The 19,585-nt window shown below is 41.8% G+C and overlaps 1 protein-coding gene and 1 long non-coding RNA gene across 2 annotated transcripts in view; one reads left to right on the top strand and one right to left on the bottom strand.

Annotated features, from left to right (window-relative positions):
- The window catches only part of SLC25A13 (solute carrier family 25 member 13), a 110,496-nt gene that overhangs the window by 37,169 nt on the left and 53,742 nt on the right, over positions 1–19,585 (bottom strand). Inside the window, exons 6-13 of the mRNA XM_035129397.3 lie at positions 16,145–16,291; positions 12,690–12,828; positions 11,758–11,851; positions 11,507–11,591; positions 7,605–7,689; positions 6,747–6,905; positions 2,291–2,343; positions 1,381–1,461 (exon numbers count right to left, since the gene is read on the bottom strand). Coding sequence (XP_034985288.2) covers positions 1,381–1,461; positions 2,291–2,343; positions 6,747–6,905; positions 7,605–7,689; positions 11,507–11,591; positions 11,758–11,851; positions 12,690–12,828; positions 16,145–16,291 — 843 coding nt within the window. The remainder of the gene's footprint in view (positions 1–1,380; positions 1,462–2,290; positions 2,344–6,746; positions 6,906–7,604; positions 7,690–11,506; positions 11,592–11,757; positions 11,852–12,689; positions 12,829–16,144; positions 16,292–19,585) is intronic.
- On the top strand, positions 5,193–8,203 carry LOC148684245 (uncharacterized). Its single transcript, XR_015946356.1, has 4 exons — positions 5,193–5,317; positions 7,592–7,695; positions 7,859–7,876; positions 8,069–8,203. It is a non-coding gene; the product is annotated as an uncharacterized LOC148684245 (long non-coding RNA).

Below are 19,585 nucleotides of genomic sequence, written 5' to 3'. Positions count from 1 at the left end.
TATTTTATTTCATTTAAAGTTTTATTACTGTGCATTTTGTGCTTGCGAACAAAAAAAGGGTCCATGGTCTTTCCTTTTTTAAAAGAAAAGAAAAGAAAAATGCTTCTTGAACGCTCCTTCAGTTACAGAACAGGTGAGCCTACTTGGCACTGTGTGACAGGTCACTGATCAAACAAAACAGGCAGACATCGCCCCCACTTTTAGGAGAATTGTGCAAAGCGAAAGCTTCTCCACTGAAGAACATATACTGCTTTCTCTAGGCACAGCTGCGCGAGTCTCTTCTTCTCCCGATATTACGGTACTGTTTGCTGTGATCCGATTTTGTACTTCCACGTTCTTTTCAGCAGAGATATAAATTGCTTTAGAGAGTGACCTCATCCTTCTTATGACAGCAAGAAATTTACCAGTCAGCTTGGAACGCCACCAGCCCTGCCCTGCCCCAATGATCAAAGCCAGTTTAAATGAACAGCCTTTTCTGTCTTCAAAATGGCACTCATCTTTGAACAAGAGTTCATTTCATGTACAAAGGATTTATTTTAATTGCTTGAATAAAATCAATACTCCCCGATAAAGCGCTGGTTATAATTATATAAGCTGATGTTGCAAAACTAAGCAGCAGGGATATTGTCACTTAGAGAGAATGGAACGCAGGTCGTTCAGTAAGATACCACCCCAGGAAGGCAAAACGGACTGCAAAACAAGAGCGCCTTTTATACATTTTGGAACGCACGATGCACTCAGTTAATATCACAAAGCCTAACAACACTATGGCAACAAGCAAGCGCGAATCGTTTTTGTCATTTTGCAGAGCCGGTATTATGGCCTGAATGGGAACATTAGTGGGTGAAATGTGGGCAAGGGGGGGCAAAGAAGACGAGACGGACAAGGCAGAGTAGGTGCCGCGGCAAATTTGTGCATTGAGCCAACTTTCAAATACACATTGTATTTAAGCAAGCCTGTAAGTGTTTGCAAGCAAGCAATTAAACTGCCAATATTGCAACAACAACATTGTATTGTATTACATTGTATGTAATCAAGTCTATCATTTTACCAAGTGCACTTTCAAAATGCCAAGATAATTACAAGCATAATAATAACAAATATAGCAACATTGTATGTAACTTTAGCAAAGGGGGACCTTTAAAATACCAGTTATTACTACTACTACTATTACTTTTGTTATTACAACAAAAATTATTAAACCCTTAAATTAAATAATAAAGGCAATCAAAATGCTCAACCTGTTACCATTTAAGAGCCATCTTCAATTGACTACTTAAGAAAGGAACCAATAGGTTTGTAAGCTTAAATGCTTAATCTTTGTGTTTCTGTTCCTAATAAATGCATCTCAGATAAAACAAATATAGAGAAGATACTTACACAGCCACCAGCGACAATTTCTGCTGCAAAAGGAACAGAGCCATCTCTCGCCATAAATTTGTCTCTTATAAAATCGTTTACCTTGGAAAACAAAATTTCAGTCAAATGAAGAAAACATGTCCCATTATTCTTTTAACAAAAGAATACCAATTTCCATAAGTATTAATTCTATGGCTTTCATCAATATCACATGTATAATTAGAAAAGAGAGAAAGGACTGCTCCATTTACAGCACAGTAGGAGAGTTTATATATCAGCAGGTATATTCATCTATTTAAAAAATAGCTTAGTTTAAGCATTAGCCTTAAATATTTTTGAATATTTCTTCAAATATGTTCCACTGTCTGTGTGGGAGCTTGATCTTGAAAACAAGTTGTAATGATTTCAACATCATTTCAATGATTTTTGAGTTCACTACTAAGAAGATAGTGCACACAAGATTTCAGACTAAAGTTTAAAAGTATCGTTATTTGGTATTTATGGATTTCTTAGTTGCTTTTCAACTTTAAGCACTACAGGAAATAAGTTATGTAAGGAACATGAAAATGTATGAACAGGACTTCTTTTTATGTATAAGGTTTTCACTCCATGTCATAGTTATTTATATTAAAGTACAAGGCAACGAAGATGAAGGGGGCTGCTATTGAGCTGAACATTTCAAATGAAGCTGTTAGATGATGGGCTTTAGCTAGACTCTCATCCAAAACACACAGAAACGCACTCCATGCAATCTGCAGTGCCCAGAGGCAAATATGAACACAGACTGCATTCTGCAAGTATGACTTTATCAAAGGAAGGTATGCACTTACGCAGGCTCTAAGCAAACAACCCCCTAAGTCTTCTCACTGGGAAATTCAAAGATACAAAAATAAGAGATTATATACGATAAAGGTTTTTGCATTGTACTTACAGTAAGTTTTATGGCCTTTTCTGGGGCTACTCCCAATAATTGTGGCAAAAGACCTGTAAATATAAAAGGAGCAAAAATATATATTACAAAACGTATCATTAAGGTGGCAAATAAACAGCTATGCAAAGTTTGCCACCTAAAAAGAGGGAGGGCCATTTTTAGGGCAATTTTCTACTCTTATGTTCAAAGGGAGCATCTAGACACGTCATTATGATTTTTTGAACCACCTAACCCAAAATAATCATGGTTCGGAACTGCAGCTATTCAAACACCACCATATATCTCCATTATAATGACTTAGAATTCAGAGTAAATGGTGAAGCACAATTCAGAAATCTGCCCTTTACATATTTCCCTTGGGCTCATTCAGAAGCAATGCATTAGCTTGTTGCTGTACCTTCAGAAACCTAGAGACTGTACCTCCAGAAACCAAAGATGGTACACAGCTTCTTCATCACAGTGGCCAAGAGACAAGACCAGAAAGCCCATCAGCTGAAAACAGCTGAACATTTCACCTGTTCCATAGATTCCCTTTTGAATATTGTAGGGTTTCAAGAAAAGGTTGTGGAAATAGTGTGAGAGAGAAATGACTTTAACACTCCCAAGTGCTTCAATTATCACCTGCAACAAGATGTGCAGCCATAAGGAAATAGCTAACAGGAAAAAAAAGCAGGCCAAGACACGTCAAAGTAATTTTGCAGCTACAGCTCAGTGGTCAAGCACATGGTTTGCATGCAAAAGGTCCCAGTTCAATCCTTGGAATTTCCAGTTAGCAGGTAGCAGGCCTGGCTGGGGAAGACCTCAGCTCTAAGCTTTAGACAGCTCCAGGCAATCAGGCAGAGACATACCGTGTTTCTCCAAAAATAGTACACCGTCTTATATTTATTTTTCCTCAGAAAAACACACGGTGGCTTATTTTCAGGGGATGTCTTATTATTATTATTATTAAGTATGGTACAGTTTAACCTATAAGGTTAAACCTATAAGGTTAAACTGCCTATCACGATGGCTTATTTTCGGGGTATAGCTTATTTTCGGGGTATGGCTTATTTTCGGGGTATGGCTTATTTTCGGAGTAATGGTCTGCTCAGGATAAAGCAGATTCCTGTGTTCTTCGTGGCTGATTTTAAGTTCACATAATGGTGAACTAAAATTTAAAATTTAAGCTCAGTTTATTTACCTAGCCATACAGAACATATTTGCTTTTTTAACGTTACAAGCGCTATGATAAACAAGCATGTAGCGTAAGTCTTTCATTGGATGCTGAATTTCTGCTACGGATTGTTGCGCAATCTTGAAGAAAGGATTGAAAGCCAAGTGCTGCATAAAATGTTCTTTGCAAAACGGAAAAAGAGAGAGGAGGAGCTTAATTTTACAAATGTTGTAAGATTATTTGCAATTTGCTTAAGCAACTATTTCTGAGAAAGTCAACACAACAAAAATTTACAATTATACATATTTTCATGTTTGAGTAAAAAAAAAAACACAGCTCACTATTTCTGAACAAACTTCAAGAGGCGTCTCAAGGCAGATGAGAGAATAAAGAAGCATTATGGTTATTCCACCACTTTGCTCTTTTTGCATCAGCTTTTTGAGATTTCTGTTTATGCTTGATTTTGGAGCAAACCAATTTTGCAGCGACTATTTTGCCTGCTATTTGAGAAGGCACTAAGTCTGGTTTTTCGTTTTCTTTCAAGCTCAGAGTTGCTGGAAAACTACTATAAAAAAAAGTACTGTATTTCCTCTTGCATTTATCGTCTCCCTGCTCAGTGATTGTGATTGTGGGAATCAAAATAGCTCTGTACCTCCAGTAGAGTCTGGAGTACTTAAAACCTGTTGGGTTTTAATGGGATTTTAGCATTTGCCACATCTTTGGATTGTGCCTATTATGTGTATTTAAGCCCCCATCCCACAGAAGCAGGCTATGTTGATTACTCCTGCTTACCTCCTTAGTATTTTAAGTGTGAAACCAAGGCAACCTCAGTCCATTAGACGTATGCCAGATTCAGGTGGAATGACAAAACATGTTTGGTCCTTCCAAGAGCATGGCCAACCTTGGACTCATGTGCTCCCCCTCCTCTCTTTTTTGTGAATGATTGAAGGCTTCCAAGTTCCAGTTTGTAACAAGCCACAGTTGTGTGTTAAAAAAATATCCCATGAAACTGGTTTGTAAAAAACCACAATTAACACACCAGGGTTACAGTCCTGGATTACAGTTTGTTAACTAACAGCTTCTGTTAGGAATATATAGTCTACTAAAGATGCTGGAAATGGTGTAACTTGAGATACAATACTTGAATACTGCTTTCACCACTTTCTTGAAGATCTTCACATACATAGGAAGATGCAAATGAACTTTGGCGCGAATGGAAAGCACAAGGTGGAACATAATTTCTGCCAACTCCCCTCCATTTACACCTTCGTTGTGCAACAACCCACATTGTTCCCAAGTGTACCCCGGCCTTCAGCTTTTTGAATGGTCACAGGGCATGGAAGCGCTCATGGTTTGTTCCTCCCAAACCATGATTGGGAAACACAAGCACAAACCTTGGCCTCAGATGGTTTGGCTGGAGAGAAGCGTCACAAAAAACTGAGTTGGACATGCAGCAAGCTAAGGAGAAGGAAGAAGCAGGGGGGTTGATGGGAGCCTAGGTTAGAGGAGGGGACAATTTCTCCTTTCCATCCTAACTTCCACCACTTTGGAAAGAGGAGCAGGGATGCTGGCTCTCCTTTCCAACCCTCCTGTGGAGCGGAGAGCTTCGACGGAGCCTGCCAAGGGCTTTGATCAGCCAAGGGAGGAGAAAGAACGGGAGGAGGCAGAGACTGAGCAGGAGCCTGAACAGGAAGGTGCAGCCTTGCCACCTAGAACCAGTGCTGGGTGGGAGCCAGGGCACTGTAGTTAAAGAGTTGAATTTCCCAACAAGCCGTGATTCGGCAGATTCACACTGGAATCTCTCTATGTTCCAAGTCTGCTTGCCTTAAGATCGGTGTCCTGAGAGGTTGTCAGAGTCTTACACCAGAAACCAGGTAGGGTCTGGAAAACCTGGTTCATTGGTCCCTGCTCTTTGGGATTCAAATAAGATTGTCCTGAAGTCCAGACTGATTCAAAGCAGATCCATTTACTCTTTCCTTTCCCAGTATTACTGGAGGCAAGGAATGGCAGCAGTGACACCTCCAGAGGTAGGTATTAAAAGATGTTGCTGTATGCACAGATAGCTCTGTCTATGGCTACAGCTACTCATTGCAAATGTGGTTCCCAGAGCTTATCTTAGAAGCTTTGGTGAGCACGCCCTGTTTCCTGGTGTCTCTGGAGAGGAAAGGAAGCAGCAGGGAAATGCTTGTACTGGGGTGGTATGAACAATTCACAGTGGCTTGCCTTCCTCGGCAATGGGACTTGCCAGCTGGCAACATCAAAGCAATTTCTCCTGTGTGTGCATATCATTTCTGTGGATCACAGGTCCTGCCTCTACAAGAGAGGTACAGCCACTGCAATTGATGCACCGGTTCATGATAACCAGCAGCCATTTATTATGTTTATTCTGAAGCTATACTGTTGACACCATGACCACTTTTGCTATTTGTGTCATACAAATATGCTAATGGCAAGGTATTATGTAGCATCAGATGGCCCCAAATGTTCCTGGCGGCATCTGCGGGCTTTGGAGCAGCTATGCACTTCACATAGCTCCACTATTGTTTCCAGTTAAGACAGACCAATGAGCCCAGTCCACAACAGCAAACTGAGATGATGATGATAAAATCAAGGGCTTCTGAACAGCAGGTAAAAAGCTTTCCTAAGGCTTATTGATTTATATAACTTATATGCTGCTTAAGGAGGCTCATCCAAGACAGAATGTAACTTTTTAAAAACCCGAGTGAACGTAATACATCAAGATACCACAAAAATCCAACAGGAATTGATTGAAGATGTTAAGCTGCTGCAATAAAACCCAACTGAGTATAAAAACAGAACACCGAACAGTGAGATCTAAAGATTTCTTAAGAGTCAGGGAAAGCTTGTCTAAACAGATACGTTTTCAGCAGACGTTTAAAGCCCACCCCAGTTGACACCTCCCAAATTGCACAAGACAGGGTGTTCCAGAGGGTACTATTACCATCTTACACTTTTGGAAAAATCCTAACCGTGTCTACTCATAAGTGGGTCCTACTGAATTCAATGGAGCTTATTCCCAGGTGAGTGGGGTTAGGAATGCAGCCCACGTCGTTTCTGTAGATGCCTTGTGGCAGACAGGGCTGGAGAAAGAGATCCAATCAATACTGGGAGTGATCAGGGCAATAAAATGCCTCTTTGGGCGCCACAACTCAATCCTGGAGAATTTTCATTCTGAGTTAAGTTCTTCTGAACAGGGGGATATAGAAATCCATGCCAGCAGCAAGTCTCTCTCTTGTAAACCCACACCAAACTAGGGGGGAAACCAACACTTGGGATACTGACCTCTGTAGAGCCCAAAGAACCCTTCATAGCGTAGCACTTTCTTAAAGCAATCAAAGCTGTTCTTGTACATCAGCTCTCCGATAAATGACCCAGTGGAGCGCTGGTTCTGCATCCGGGTTTTCACAAGGTCAATGGGATACACTGCTGTGGCTCCAACAGCTACATGGAAGTAACACAATAATATTTTTTTTTTAAAAGAGCATTTCTCTTGCAAACTTCATTGCACCGGGTTCATTCTAAGCTTGTACATAGACGGGCCACCACCCTGCAAGTTCTCTGCAGAAGTGGCGCAGGGCCCTTCCATCCTTTGAACCGTAATGTCCCTGCACTATTCACACATAAGAGGGAGATATCAGCAGGGCCAGGGGCATCCCTAAGTTTGAAAAAGCATGTGTGGGTGAGTAAAAATAGGGGGAGAATTGACCATGCTCACTGGGCATGGAATGCTGACTGGCTCTTGGGGCGGGTGGGAGGATATTGGAAAATTGGTGAAGGGGTAGGATGGAACTGAGTATCCTGTACAAGGGTATAGCTGGCTGGAATCTCAACTGGGAGCACGCCACTAGAAATATTTTCGTTGCAAACTCCATATGCAATTCACAAAACACACTCCACAGAATCCCAAAATCAGCTTCCCCCAACTTGGTGCCCTCCAGATGGGTCTGGAGGGCAGAAGGTTTGGAAAGGCTCCCCTAAATCTGGGGGAAGTACCAAAAAAGCCAGGGAGAGCTCGTGCCATTTTTGGTAGCCTAGTCACAAGCTGCAGAGCACTGTATATAATGAAAGGCAGGTAAAGGAGAAGCAAGTGGAAAGGTTTTCTCAAAAGTTCTTTTTTGTGCACTCAGCTCCCTCACTCACCTCCAGCAATGGAGCCAAGGCCAAACCTGTACGCAGATTCCGCTACCTGGATGAGAATGGGACGAGACACGTCGTTTGGAGCTTGCTGCAGGTAGTGGAGTTTGGGGAGAAGATTTGGGAAGAGAAAGGCAAAGGGGGAAAGTTAGACTGTGGCTGAACAGCAATACAGTAATGACAAATTGAGGATCAAGTACGAAAGAGGAAATTTAATGACTACAATATTGTAATCAGCTCTCTTCTACTTTTTCTCCTAGGAACAAAAAGGAACACAGGTAGGATATTAAGGTGTTCTCCTATCCAGGCACTGACCCAAGGTAGCTACTACATCATGGGACTTCTGTCTGTGCCCTTGCTGTTAATGCAGTGGGTAACACTTCTTTGTTCAGGATAAAAAGGGGGCATCAACCAGTAGTATGCAATGAGTACTCCGCACAGCAAACTGATACTCAGATACTTTATTACAGTGCAATCCTATACGTGTCTACTCAGAAGGAGGTCCCACCGAGTTCATTGACAACCGCAGCCAAGTGAATTATTCAAAGCTTAAGTGGTCACAATTCTGGGCACCTAGAAAATGTTCCAGTCTGCTTCCAGTTTTGAGCCAAATCATGATCTCAACACTACTCCTGGTCCTAGGCTGCTTTCTAGGAATGTCTAAATACATGAGGCACGCAAGAAAACAAAAACAGAAATCTTTTCTATCACGGCTTTGTGTTACACTGGCCTGGGCTTCTATAGGGGCAAGAGACATTAGCATTAAAACAAGTGTTGTGTAGTCTTTCTTGTCAACAGACCACGAAGATACCGAAGAAACCAGGATGGGTTTCTGAAACAATAGAAAACATATTTCTCGGTTTACTATACCACTACTGTGTTTGTTTGTTTTTTTAAAAAATCCAAATATACCAGAAACAAAACATTTTTAAAAATCCTATAAGCAAAGAATTGCTTATAGCTATGAAAAGATTAGCTATTGCATTTGAACATCTCTCGTCTCAAAATAAAATACTGCATAAAATACTGTTCTTTAAAGCTTCTGTGCAATATGCTTGGTGTATCTGGCTTGGTCTTGTCCACTGAGACACGCAGCTTCTCTTTGGACAGGAGGCAGGAATCTTTCCCAGCCTAACTGGAAAAGCCAGGGATCAGACCTTGGACCATAGCAAAGCATTGCATGCATACCTCAAGGACCGCCTTTCCCCTTAGGAACCAACCTGGACCCTGCAATTGTCATCGGAGGCCCTTCTTCGTGTGCCTCCTCCGTGAGGGCAGCAACACGAGAACAGGCCTTTTCTGCAGTGGCTCCCTGCTTATGGAATGCTCTCCCCAGGGAGGCTCGCCTGGAGCCTTCCTTACATACATTTAGGCACCAGGCAAAAACATTGCTCTTCTTACAGGCCTTTGGCTAATTAAACAATCTATAGCCTTTTAAACTGAAGCGGTGGGGGCAGGTTATTATTTTTGTTTGTTACAATGTTGTATACCAACCCTGTTTCTCCTAAAATAAGACATACCCATAAAATAAACCATAGCAGGATTCCTAAGCATTTGCACAATATAAGCCATACCCTGAAAATAAGACATAGTGATAGGCGCAGTTCTAGAGGGGGCCAAGGAAGAGGCTAGGCTGGACATGTAATTAAAAAAAATAAGACACCCCCTGAAAATAAGCCACCGTGTTGTTGTTTTTAGGACCAATAAATATAAGATGGTGTCTTATTTTCGGAGAAACACGGTAGGCCCAGTATACCTGAAGGAGCGTCTGCATCCCCATCGTTCAGCCTGGACACTGAGGTGCAGCTCCGAGGGCCTTCTCACAGTTCCCTCACTGCAAGAAGTAAAGTTACAGGGAACCAGGCAGAGGGCCTTCTCGGTAGTGGCACCCACCCTGTGGAACGCCCTCCCATCTGATGTCAAGGAAATAAACAACTATCTGACTTTTAGAAGACATATGAAGGTAGCCCTCTTTAGGGAAGTTTTTAATGTTTGATCTTTTGTCACTTTGTTGTTGTTGTTGTTGTTGTTATGTTGGGAGCCGCCCAGAGTGACTGGGGAAACTCAGCCAGATGGGCAGGGTATCATCATCATCATTTATTTTGTTTTTTATACTCTAAACTTCCCTATGATCCTCAGATGAAGGACAGTGTAGAAATTTAATAAATAATAATAATTGTGCTCCATGATTTTCAAAAGTTCTTGCAAGGCTTAGGAGATTCTGTGGGAGGTGAAGAGGGCAAAAACTGCACCGGGCATCCCTGTGCATAAAAAGCAGCTTGCTGGATTTGAACCACAGTTCACCACTGAGAGCATAAGAAAAAACGTAAGGAATTGCACATTTCAAAGATGTGCTCAAGAAACCCACTCTTGCATGTGTTGTCGTTGCTACCTGGCTTATGTTCCAGGCTATTTCTAGAGACCGGTCTACTCATTACAACCCCCTTCAACTGCTGATCACGGCACAAAGCACTTCCACGGTGGTTTCTCCAGGCAGAAGCCGTAACCCTGCAGTACCGTTGATCATCTGCACCGCGCAGAAAGTCTTGATGCATGTGCCAAGAATGTAATGTTGGGTGGAAAAGCTACCACATCCATGAAGCGGTTTTTCAGTGTGGGGCTTAAACGTCTGCAGACGGACACTTATTCTGTACCTCTCTCGGTAACCTTTGAGACAGGTTTTAGGAGTCAGCTACTAGGAGTGTGTATCCTAACACACTCGCTCCTAAGGCGAGGCTAAAAATATGCTGTTTGTAGGGTGATGCTGCTGGGGTGGGGGAGGAGGGGCAGGGGAGGAGGCAGCCAAGTGAGAAGGGCCTGGCTCAAGGCCTATTAGACCCAAAAATGTAGCCTGCATCAACTCATTGTGGTCAAACTGGCGTCTCTGTACAGACCCAGAGCATAGAAAGGGGTGGCGGCGGTGGGGGAGGGGGAGGGAACCCTCCAGCTCTCAACATACAGAACTCAGTTTGACTTTAAGTGATAGTTTCAGAAAAACAGAACTACACCCAGGTCTGTGTCAGCTTTCAATATACGAAAGAGACCAATAAAAGTTTTTTTAAAAAGTTGGCAGAGACTCTTTTGTGTGTGTGTGTCTTTTGCACCGCATCGTTTTCCAGTATCTCCCCTTTCCAGATACAAACATTTAAAAATTAGGGTTAATTTTTTTAAAGAAAACAAAACAAAAACAAAACAAGGAACACCACACAGCACTTGGGTTTCTCTTACAGTCTTAAAAGATTTGAAACGATTGTGACAGACTAAACAAAACCATCATTCATTTCAATAGGCGGCTAAAGACAGAACGCAACAGAAGGGCTGCGAAACAGAAGATTTAACATCTTCCCAGGATAAACTGTAAAGCATTACTTCCTTCATTAAACGTATTTGGAGACAGGATCAGAGAGGGCTAAGTCAGCTAGTTTACTAAGCTTGGAATCCTATATCTACTAACTTGACATTACAGAATTGCACTATTGGTGAACCAACATTCCCTTCCCTGCTGCATGTTGTTAGCGAGAGACCCTTACTTGTTTGTTTGATCTTTACTATCAGATCAATCACGCTTCAACTTTCTAAATGGAATGGGGAACCCCCACACACCCTGGACTTTTTAATTTTCTGGCTAAGCAAAGTTGTAAGCAAATTATTTTGCTTTTAAAAATTAATAATCAAGGGTTGTATCTAACGTCGGTCAAATTGGGAGAAGACCCATCAAAATTAACAGATGGGACTAACTTAGGTCCATTTGTTTAAATGGGCTCACGCTGCGTAGAACGTCACTGGACCTGCAAGGGAGTTGATGCAATTTCAATATGATGTACTGGGCAGATCTTGTGGGCTTGCTGCTGCAAAAGAGAGAAATAAGTCAATGCAGGCCTTTGTATTATCCCCACTTGCCTCCTCACCTGTCTCTGTGCCTCAGCCAGGTTGTAGGGCAGTGTGCCCTCCTCCAGAGGAGCAATTCTTTCGATGTCAGCCATCGTCATGCGCCTGGGTAAAAAAAACAAGTGATCACAAAAAATGAAATTTGCACTGGACATGGGGAGGAAAGTGGCCAGCAGCAACGGGCAGTATTCTGTTCACCCATACGTATTCCGATGTTGTTGTTGCTTTTCATTTTCTTTGCAAGCAAAGAAATGGGTAATTTTCAACTTACCCCCGTGGCTCATATAAATCTGCTAACTGGAACAAGATGTCAACTTCCATGGGTGTAACCTGGCCAAATTTCTGAGCTGCCAGAACAAACTCCTCTGCAGTAGAAATTAGGGGTGGAGGGAGAGAGAGAGGGGAAAATATAGAAGGGGAAACTAATCAAACAACACCAAAAGTTATCCACAAATATCCTAGAATCACTAACGTTTTTTTGGTATTAAACCAATGTGTAGCAAAAGAAGAAGAAAATACCACAAACAGCATGCCCACCACTGTGTAAATGTATGTTTTAAATACTCTATCCATCATGCAAATAGGAGAAGCAGTCTGGCCTTATAGCTTAGTGCTAACAGCAGGATTTAGGATATTTGACATACGGTATCAATCAGTTGTGGGTCAGAGTGGGGGGAGGAGACAGAGATGTGGAACTTTCTTCTTGCTTGTGCCGTCCCAGTAGGGCTGCATTAATAGAGGGTTGGCACAGCCGAGGGAGTTCTCTATAAAAGTGGTTAGATAGAGCTGATAACATCTTGTTCCAAACTTGTAGATCAGCTTACTGCAATGCTAATACAAGTTTGTGGAATTTTTCAACTAGCCTTGAAGGTCACTTTAATAGGCTGCCAATTTGGCACGACTCCTAGGAAGTTTTTGAAGCCTTTGAAACATCTTTACGTCGACTGCTCATTCGATCCTGCTTTTTAAGACCTCCATCTCACCAATTTTTTTTTTAAAAAGGTTTCTTTTAAGAGAGGTGGAAAAACTAATTGTAATGGACAAAGCAACTGAAAATGGAAAGGCACAAGGACAGCTAGGCTCGGAGAGTTCCTTTTACTGCTGTCAAAGCATCTCACTTGATATCCTGAAAAGATCACCAGTGGTGAGGGAGGGAGCAAATAACTGTTCCAGATTAATGTTCATATCCACATTTTAACTAACCTTTAGTAACTTCCACGTCTTTTCTATGTCCAGCCAGAGTACTGTAGATTTTTCTAATGAGTTCCATGTTATTAAGAAGGGTATTAAATCCATTAAAATAGGAAAAACTGACTTGATGAGAAGTGGTTCCTCCAGCAGCCTAGAACAGAGAAAGCAATGGGGAAAGCAGGAAGAGAAAAAAAAGGATATTAGATGTATCTGGATTTCTTCATTTTATTTTTAAAAAATCATACCACTTGGAACTTTTGTGGGAAGAACACTTTGGGAATAATGTTGGAGGATTTTTTTATTTATTTAAGAAAAACAGCAATAGAAGTAGCAAGGGATTTTAGAAATGCAAAATGAAAAAAGCCTATTATAGATTCTAAAGTTACTGGAGCTAATCATGACCAGCATGCAAGCTGCCCCCGCCTCCTTCCAGGGAAACCTAAACAAATACATCTGCAGGATTATAACAACATGGCCAGTGGTAATTTACAGAGTTCAAGTTTCAATACTGTTTCAGTCGAAAATGTTTTATAAGTTGCTTTATTTCTTCTAATGAGCAAATCTCAAAGGCTTAAAAATGCCAAGTATGTTACAGTTGGGGAGGGGGGGCAGGATTTTTTTTTAAAAAATCAACCATGCTATGGGGGTTGGGAGGAATGGGGCTGCTTTAATATTTAAATCCAGAGAGCACCATATCACCTACAGCCAATAGTGAAATCCTCTCTCTGGGTTTCTCCAACTTTGCTTATAACAATCGGCTTTGCCAAGGAATTCAAAAGGTCTTATCTTTGAATGCACAAATGCTATTGCCCAGAAGAAAGAAAATGCAAGCAAATCTTCCCAATATCCATGAGAAAGGAGGGTAACTAACTTTAAGTTGCAAAATTTCATATGGCTCACAGACTGACTCAACTTTTTAAACGCGAGAGGATCATTACTCCTGCCGCACAGGAGATGGGGAACATGCGAGCCTGACATAGCATCAAACCATGGTTTAGTGTTACGTGCAGACACAGACACAGTGCCAGTGGTTCTCACAGTTCAATTATCGCTTCAGCCTGCCACAGAAGTCCATTTAACTGAATGCGCCACAGGCTGAAGTGGGACTCTCTCCAATATGCCATGTCATTCATTGGTTGTGAATTCTGCTTTGTAACACAGTACGCATACTTTGCAGAATGTTTATATTTTAAAAGTATTCCAAGCTGTCTACGAGCCAACGTTTGAATGAATGAAAGAACATTCAGCCTTCAAACATCTGCGAAGGACACCGGGAAGCATACTAACATTATGCTTGCTCAGGACCAGAGCTCAGTATGAGATGCAAACAGTCAGAACATGGGATGCTAATGCCAATATCTAAGTGCTACTGTTAGCAAAGCAATTTCCACCCTTACAAAAATCAAAGAGGGGATGGAACTTTATTACGGATGCATTAAAAGCTGGTTGCTATGGCAGTAGTCCTAAGAAACTCAACACTGCGAAGCAAATGTAGCAATATATTTGACTCAAGGCAAGGCTGTACTGAATGAGATTTGTAATCAGGTCTGTGCACAAATGAAATTAAAAATTTAAAAACTCCATATTTGAGGAGGAATTTAAGCACAGTGCTAGTACACATATAAATTAAGTTTTCACTCATTACCATCTTCTTCTAAGATTAAACGTTTCAGAGAATTTGGAATTCATTTATTTGTTACAGTAGGGTACCAATTTAGTATTTCAAGGTCTTTCTCCATTATCTATCAAAGTGTCTCCAAGCTACACTTTGCCCATTCCCCAATTCCTGTGTATTTCTGCTCCATCGTCCACATACTACTAACATAATGTTGGTATCAACACTGTAGCAAACCAGTTTGCATCCTTTGACAGGGGAACAGTGCCGTTTATCTTCTCCCAAATCACATCAAGTGTGTGCTCTCTAACGTAAGTTGCTGTGTGTACAGTTCTTCAGAAACATACAGCCTAGAATGATGTTTCAAGCAATGTTGTTTTTTTCAAGTAAAGCTGACATGATTGATAGCAGGACATGGTCAAAGTGACCCTTCATTGATAGTGGGTCTGTGAACACAGCCCAGCACTTACTGGAAAAGGTTGTAAATGGTTTTGCATTACAGTGGTACCTCTGGATACAAACTTAATTCGTTCCGGAGGTCCGTTCTTAACCTGAAACCATTCTTAACCAGAGATACCCCTTTAGCTAAGGGGGCCTCCCGCTGCCACCGCCACATGATTTCTATTCTCATCCTGGGGCAAAGTTCTTAACCAGGGGTACTACTTCCCGGTTAGCGGAGTCTGTAACCCGAAGGGTTTGTAACCCGAGGTACCACTGTACTAGAAGTGCTTCTGCTTGCAGAAGGAGGGACACTTATTTTTCACCAATCCCCTCCAACTGCAACCTTCAATGCTACATCCCATATTGTTACAAAAGTTTCTCTCTCCCCGCCCCCCCAGCTTTTGGGGAGCAAGGGGAGCAGCAGGGGATAGGAGGGATTGGCTGAAAGATGTGTGTCTACTAGTGTCACCACCGACTCATAAAGCAGGAACGTCCCTAAAATACATACGGTATTTCATATATTTAAATGGCGTAAACAGAAGGAGGTGGGAATCGAGGCATTCAGATACTTTTGCTTCTTGGCAACTGGGGATGTGCAAGCGGAACAGTTTACACGAAGGCTGCAAAATGTTGTTTGTTTTATGATACGACGCTTGAGAAAAGCTTGGGGGGGGGGGAAATGCAGGCAATGAAACTGAGGTCGGAGTACGAAAGGTTTTAAGTCCTAAAGGCTCATTAAAAGCAGCTCAACGTGCTAGAAATAGTTGCCTGAACGTAAATAGGGTCAAACGCAGGGATCATACTTCTAAATTATAGCTAAAGTTTGAGGCTCTCTTGCCATCCACATTAAGATGTCATGCAAAATTTCATGCAATCTGTGGGTTAAATTAGATTAAGCATATTTAAAACCATGCAAAGCAGATGTGAGCGTTCAAGCTCAGCATCCTTCCCTTGGTGGCCCTTGGTGCTGAACAAGTTGCCAACCCCTGTGTCAGCAGAGCATCAGCCTTACAAAACAAGACTTTCATGCAGAACTGCCCCGACAGGGAATAGTAGCTTGTTGGGACAGCACACACAAAAAACATTACCCTGATGGTGCAACGGGTCATCTGATAACAGCCTCAAGGATGCTGGCTACTACTCTGGGCCTGAGAAGATAGTATCACGATCTTCTGGAGAAGGAAAACTTGCATGAATGGCTAAATGGATTTATAATGTATAAATTTTAACTCCTTCTCATGCATCCAAAGGCTGGGCTAAAGGTACTAGCAAAAAACAAACGAAAAAGAACAGGGGAGGGGAATAAACAAAAGTAAACAGTCTTCTGCCCTCCCTATTACATCCTCCATGCATATTTGTCTCAATGGGACACGGTCCCTAGGCATGACCCAGATATGGGAAAATAACTTACAGCTACTAGACATTCTTCAACGAAAGGTGTCAACATGTGAGGCCGGATTGTGACCATAATGTCTCTAAAGTCAATGGCAGTGACTCTTCCAGCTTGGGCATTATCTCGCTGTACAAATGCTTGTTTTGCATGTTCCAGCTGGATTTCCTGAAGGGGTAAATAAAACAACAGTTAACTCAGGTTCATAACTAACTTTGCCACATTCTCTCTCTCTCTCTCTCTCTCTCTCTCTCTCTCTTAGAATTCACTGAAGAGTACACAATTCTTTGAAAACAAAGAGCTCAAAGATGCCCTCCAGATACTGTCAGACCAGATCTCCCATCAGTCCCAGACAGCGATAATGGGAACTGGAATCCAGATCTGGAAAGTTGCCAAGAACAGTTGACTCCATTTTAAGTTTGTAGGTTAGATATGTTCTCCAAAGTGATCTCAACCTTTTAGATAGGATTAATTCCCATCTAATTATGCTTAGGATCAAACTCTTTATTTGCAAAACAGTAGGTATGGAGATAGTAATTTTCTTTTCTTTTTGTGCAGTCATGAAGATCTTCCAAAGTCTGAAATTTTAACGTTGAGGGTTGGGTCGCAACAGCCCCTTGCATGCATGTTGGGAGTCCCCATCTGTTCACGGTTCAGGACTTGGTTCCAGCAGAGCTTCCACAAACTGAATAGTGCAAGGACAAGGTGGTGAAGCCAAGATCCAAGAGCACCCTATTCTCTATCCAATGAGTGCAATTATTAGCTCATAAGCAGCATTTTCTACCATTTCTACCTGTATCAGGAGACCTGCTTTCTTGATGAATCGTTTTAACAAATCGTGTTCTTAGCGATGCTGTAAACACTTTGAAATATGTAGACTTATTTTACAGAAAGGCTGAAAGGTTGTACTGCAATGTATTAAAATAAAATATTAACAATGAGCAAATACTGTTCAATTGATTTGACAGTTTTAGTATTCAAGACACAGGATGAGACCCAACCCAACTCCATTCAGTGGAGGGAGTTAAGTACATGCTTAACACTTCCACACTGAAACCAATGGGCTAATTTTGGCAGGTGAAAGCAGTGTCTGCTCTAGGTTCCAGAGGCCCCAAGGCAAGACACCATTCATGACCCCCTCTCCCTCAGTGCTTCTGTCTCACAGGTGAAGAAGCTGTGGCCCTCCACAAGTTGTTAGACTCCAACTCCCAACTTCCCCGACCATTGAACATGCTGTCTGGGACTGATGGGAGCTGGAGTCCAACAACATCTGGACAGACATAGGCTCTCCATCCATGCTCTACCTCATCACCATAACTGGTCCACAGAGCTCTCATCAGTGGGTCATCAGCAGATGCTCAGCCAAGCCAATCCTTGACATTGGCCCTGCCATAGATTTAAAAGGGAATATAGTGTAAGATCAGGCCTTGTCGGTGGTGTCCCCCACTTGCAGAATGCTCTCCCTAAGGAGGCCAGCCGGGCACTGCCTTCATCTATCTGTAGGCACCAGACAAAGACTTTTCTCTCTATTAGCACTTTTGGCCATTAATTTGAAGGGTGGCACTGTGGCCTCTTTGATGAGGTGAGATGTCTAAGTCCTGCCTTTTGTCTGTTCAACTGTGTTTTTTGAATCTTATTAGATTATCTTAATTGGTATTAATGTTAAGTCGCTTCAGCTCACTCTGTGAGAAAAGCAACTTGACCGCTTTAAGAAATATCATTACTACGAATTATCCCGAATTCAATAATACTGTATCCTAATATCCTTCGTTTTTGCAGCTTACTCCTGCTGTGAGTTATGCCCTATACAATATACACTGAAGAGTTTCAAGACTCAGCGAAGAAAGGGTTAAAGCAACTTTGCAAGAAAAATAAATTCAGTTGCTTCTCAATGCAAAATAAATGGCCTGCCAAATGTCCCTAGATTAGAGGTGGCGTAATCCCTCTACATAACTTTAAAAACAGCTTCGTTCCTTGACGCTGGGTGTCTGAATTCCTAAAAACCACAATAAGTGTTTATACAAAATTAATTTGCAGTTGATAACAGGAACTCTGACACCAGAGCTTTAATGAAAGGATTTCCCAACTTGATTTTCGCTCCCCTCCCCTACTCCCTCACCCCCAACTTTCCAAACTCTTATTTTTCCTGTTACAGCTCATAAAGCTATTTTATTTTCCAGGTACAGGGAGGTTATATTCAGGTATGACTGATATTTCCAATTGATCAACAATTGACTTGATGTAGTGCAGTACAATCCTTCCCACCGCTGCATATTGTGAGGTCCCATTGACAGGTATTATTACCTCATCAACGAGCATGCCAGAACGGAATGCTAGCTTACATTTGAAGTTATTTAACAAAGCCATAAAATGAGGACATGTAAAACATAATGGGAAAAACTGGTGTTTGGGCAGAGATTTCAGATTTTGTGTGAGCCTCTTGCTGAAACCTTATTTGGAAGTGGGCTACAATCTCTTTCATGAAGAAAACTCTCCATTTGTGCAATCTTATGAACAGTTGTGTTTTATAAATACTAAAACAAATGCTTGTTCACTTAAAAATTCAATTTAGTTCATTGTGTTAAAAAATATATATTCCAATTTTATTTATCCATCCTATTTACACACTGCCTTTGATTCAAAGAGTTCAAGAGTGATGAACATAGAGATTGTCATTATTATTATTTTTATTTCTATACCAACCTTCATTTGAGGATCACAGGGTGATTTATTTTATCTCCTGACATCCTTGTCAAGCAGATGAACCTGAATACTAGTGATTTGCCCAAGATTATCCAGTAAGCTTTGTTGAGATTTGAACCACTCTCCTTGGTGGTGGCCCCACTGTTCTGGAATCCTTCCAGTTAAGTGTTTTTTTGTTTTTTTACTACAGTATTTCTTTAAGAAAGTTTAGGCAACCTAATTTCATTTATCCCATGCCTCTACTTGTTTGTAGGGACCCAGGTGGTGCTGTGGTTAAACCACTGAGCCTAGGGCTTGCTGATCAGAAGGTCGGCGGTTCGAATCCCTGTGACGGGGTGAGCTCCCGTTGCTTGGTCCCAGCTCCTGCCAACCTAGCAGTTCGAAAGCACGTCAAAATGCAAGTAGATGAATAGGAACCGCTACAGCGGGAAGGTAAACGGCATTTCCGTGTGCTGCTCTAGTTTGCCAGAAGCGGCTTTGTCATGCTGGCCACATGACCTGGAAGCTATACGCCGGCTCCCTCGGCCAATAATGCGAGATGAGCGTGCAACCCTAGAGTCGGTCACGACTGGACCTAATGGTCAGGGGTCCCTTTACCTTTTACTACTTGTTTGTATCCACTCAATGGGTTTAGGGATTTTCTCTCTTTTTCTCTGCATGTTGCATTGTAAGGGCATGGCCCTGAAAAGCAACTAATAAACAGTTGGCAGAAATAAATAATAACAATCCCAAACCCAACCTTCCATTCACTGAACCACA

Source organism: Zootoca vivipara, chromosome 11, assembly GCF_965207765.1.
Source record: "Zootoca vivipara chromosome 11, rZooViv2.hap1.1, whole genome shotgun sequence".
In the NCBI taxonomy this organism is placed as follows: Eukaryota; Metazoa; Chordata; class Lepidosauria; order Squamata; family Lacertidae; genus Zootoca; species Zootoca vivipara.
This window is presented reverse-complemented; position numbering and strand designations above follow the sequence as displayed.